Here is a 3,549-nt window from a genome sequence, read left to right on the forward strand (position 1 = left end):
CACTGAAGGAGAATTAAGCCAGCTAGACCTTAACGACATTGATGTGGACTAACGTCGACACACTATGAGGGATGCTACGTGGATCTAACGAGAAGGCGGCGCCGACAAGGTCTGGTGACTATGCGTTAGCTTATTCAGCTAGCCCAATTAACCAAGTTGTGTTAGTGACTATACTACGGTACAAATGAAGGTTTACCTAGCCCAATTAACCAAGAGGTTGAGATGGGGCTAGGTAGCGACAAAGAGACTCCTTATATACTAGTCAGGCTGCGCACGGATCAGGCGTTACATAAGCGACTGTGCTATGGCAGCTGCTAGTGTCTAGGGGACTTTGGCGAAGAGGCGAGAGCTGGTGTATCATAGCGTATGACTTTGTCGGGCCGACGGGGATAGGATGTCCGTTGCCGATCAAACTCGAGGCCAGCGTGTCATGGTGTATGACGTTGTCGGGCCAACAGTGATCGGATGTCCAGTGGAGATTGGAGTGCGGCTATTTCTGAGGAAGCGTAATGCGGTGACGAGGCGGCGGCGATACAGGCGCGTTTGATGCGCTGATGCGTGCCTGTCGGTGATGCGTTTCTCAAGGTGTTAGCGCGCAGCTAGAACTTGTAAACTGGCGCTAGTGCACCTGACGACGTTTGGTGGTTTGTATAAACATGGAATAAATCGGAGAAAATGGAAATAAAATAGGAGGCCGAGGCTACGCCCATGACAGACATGCTCTGGCATTTCATCATCTTCTGCTCTCAGACTATGAATGCCATCAAGCAAAATTACAAAATCTATGATTACAAACTCATGGCCATTATCAAGCTCTATGAAACTGGCATCACTTCCTCAAAGGACTGCCAAAACTCTTCAAGATATAAACCAATCATGCTAACCTCCAATACTGGAGAACAGCTCAATGTCTCACTTGCAGACAAGCTCACTGGGCCCTCAAACTAGCAGACTACAATTTTGTCCTCACACACAAGCCCAGCAACACTCATCTGGTTGCCAATCTTTTATCATGCCCTAGCTCAGAATATGTTTCTGATAATGCTGATAACAATGACCAGATAGTATCTCCAAATTTTAAGTTTATCAGTGTAACTAGTTCAGAGCTTGCTTTCAAACACTTTGCACGTTTAGCTGCTATAGCTTTTGTCACAACGGCTCTATTAGAATTAGATATTTGCAATAGCACTTTGCTTAACAATGAAGTATCTGAAGCTCTCTCTACCCTTCAATTGAAAGGTTCTTGCAAGCTTACAACTGGCCTTGTTAACTGGGAAGAAAACAAAGGACTTGTCTACCACCAAGGCAAACTCTATGTTCCAAAAGACTCCAACCTTTGCAATCGAATCATCGAGTCTTGTCACAATTCTCCTATAGCAGGCTATCCTGATAAACATGGAACTACAGAACTTGTCTCTTGCTATTACTAGTGGTCAGAAATGAACTCTGCTATAATCAAATATGTTGCAGGCTGTGATAAATGTCAGTGATACAAAGAAGTAAAGCATCTGAAGGCTACCTTTATGCCTCAAGAATTTCCTCCTGGCCCTTGGCAACATATTGGAGTTGACATAGTTGGGCTTTTATCCGTTACTCCTGCTCCAGAGAAATATAACACTATCACTGTCTACATTGACCATCATAGCACTCAAGTACATTTTGCACCCTGTCACAGTTGTCATGGGCATAGCCTTGGCCTCTTATTATTTTTCCATTTTCTCTGATTTTCCACAATCTATTCTATGTTTATATGACCCTCCAAATATTGTTGGCACTCAGGCACCAGTTTACAAGTTCTAACCGCATGCTTACACTTCAGGACTGCATCACCAACAGGCACACATCAGCACATCAAAACATGCTTGCATTGCCGCCGCCTTGTCACTGCATCATGCTTTCTCAGTAACAGCCACGCTCCAATGTCCACTGGACCTTCTATCTCCAAGTCCGATCAGCAACAAACATCTGATCTCCATTGGCCCAATGACGTCATATGCTATGATATATTGGCCCCCATTCTCCCATCAAGTCACTTAAATACTAGCAAATGCTATAGCTACAGTTGCTTAGGTAATACCTGGTTTGTATGCAACCTGAACAGTGTATAAGCTTTGTCGCTACCTAGCCCCATCTCAACATTTCAGTTATTTGGGCTAGGTAAGCCTTCACTTGGATTATGGCACACTCACTAATAATTACTTGGTTATTTGGGCTAGCTAAACAAATCAGTACAATTATTGCAAGACTATGTTTGCACTGCCTTGTAGTTAGATCCATGCAGTATCCCTCATGTCATGTTGACACAAGTCTATGTCATTAGGTTGAGATCTTTGTGCACCCGGACCTTATTTCTCTATCCAGTGCTTCATGCACAGTTTTAAAAAAGTTTATTCCCTCTGTTTGAAGAGTAAGTCTTCACAGCAATTGGTGGCAGATGTACGCACTTGGTGCTAATCTCTGCATAAAACCAGTGCCTAAAAATTTGCCCGGCCACCCTCGTGCTTCCAAATGCCTTGTGGACAAATGTCACCTTTGCCTCTGCTGTGCGCTGCCCGAAGCCATATTTGACCAACTTGATTGAGAACGCGAAGCAGGCATCCCTTACTAGTATACCACCACCGAGCTCAGAGCCATTATATAGCACATCTCCACACTCCCACTACTGTTCACCTTGCTCTCAACTATTAATTGGAATACTGTCAAACAGGCCAAGCTTACTGCCCACGATGACCACTAGCACTTCCAGGCACAATGGGATCAAATCCGCACTAGACAAAACATGCATGCCAGCTCTTCCTCCAGCCGCTCACTAGCGGATCGCATTATCACTGCTCCCACTTACATGCCCATCACTCTCAAGCCAGTCACCATTGACTTCTCCCAGTACATAGCTGCCAATCTCACTCGCATCTTTGCTCTGAAGTTTGCAGCTACGCTTAAACGGTTCAATGTCCTCAAAACACTTGACTGTCTGGATGTCATCAACAAAGACATCAAAACAGTCTTCAAGCCTAGAGATTGCACTGTCAAGAATGTTGCTTATGTCATCAGCATCAAAGAGTGGAACTGCTAAGACTCAGAATTGAAGGAAATTGGCAGAATCTCGTTCAAGGGACTGTGGCACAACTAAGTCTGAGATTTTAAAGCATTCGGCACAGTTTGGAGAAATGGATATTTTGATTAGAAGAGTAAAACTGGATGAGTATATACTTTTCAAATATATAGACTACAACAAGAAAAGAATCCTCAATCTGTATATATTAGATTACGTGCTTGAGTATCTTGTTGAGCTTGAAGTAGTACAATTATTCTAAGAGCTCTCCTTCCACTCTCTATAAACTTGTTTTCAGTACTTCAGAATGAGTCAGACACAGTGGCCAATTCTTGTCTAGTCTATGCAGCACTTCCCCATACCTACCACTTCCAAGAAGCTTGAGACTGCTATATTGACAACAGAGGAAATCTAAACACTTGCACAAATTACCTCTGCCCAAATCGCTACTACGAGCATCTAATAGCGCTTGTCACAATTAAAGAGCTATCATTTCT

At 43.7% G+C, this 3,549-nt stretch overlaps 1 protein-coding gene across 1 annotated transcript; it reads left to right on the forward strand.

Annotated features, from left to right (window-relative positions):
- Window positions 1-2,779: 2,779 nt before the first annotated feature.
- PHACADRAFT_198980 (uncharacterized protein) lies at window positions 2,780-3,130 on the forward strand (the record flags this gene model as incomplete). Its single annotated transcript, XM_007399223.1, has 2 exons — window positions 2,780-3,034; window positions 3,089-3,130. The coding sequence occupies 2 exons, from the start codon at window positions 2,780-2,782 to the stop codon at window positions 3,128-3,130; spliced, it is 297 nt and encodes a 98-aa protein (XP_007399285.1).
- Between the last annotated feature and the right edge of the window lie 419 nt (window positions 3,131-3,549).

This window comes from Phanerochaete carnosa (assembly GCF_000300595.1).
Source record: "Phanerochaete carnosa HHB-10118-sp unplaced genomic scaffold PHACAscaffold_9, whole genome shotgun sequence".
Lineage (NCBI taxonomy): Eukaryota > Fungi > Basidiomycota > Agaricomycetes > Polyporales > Phanerochaetaceae > Phanerochaete > Phanerochaete carnosa.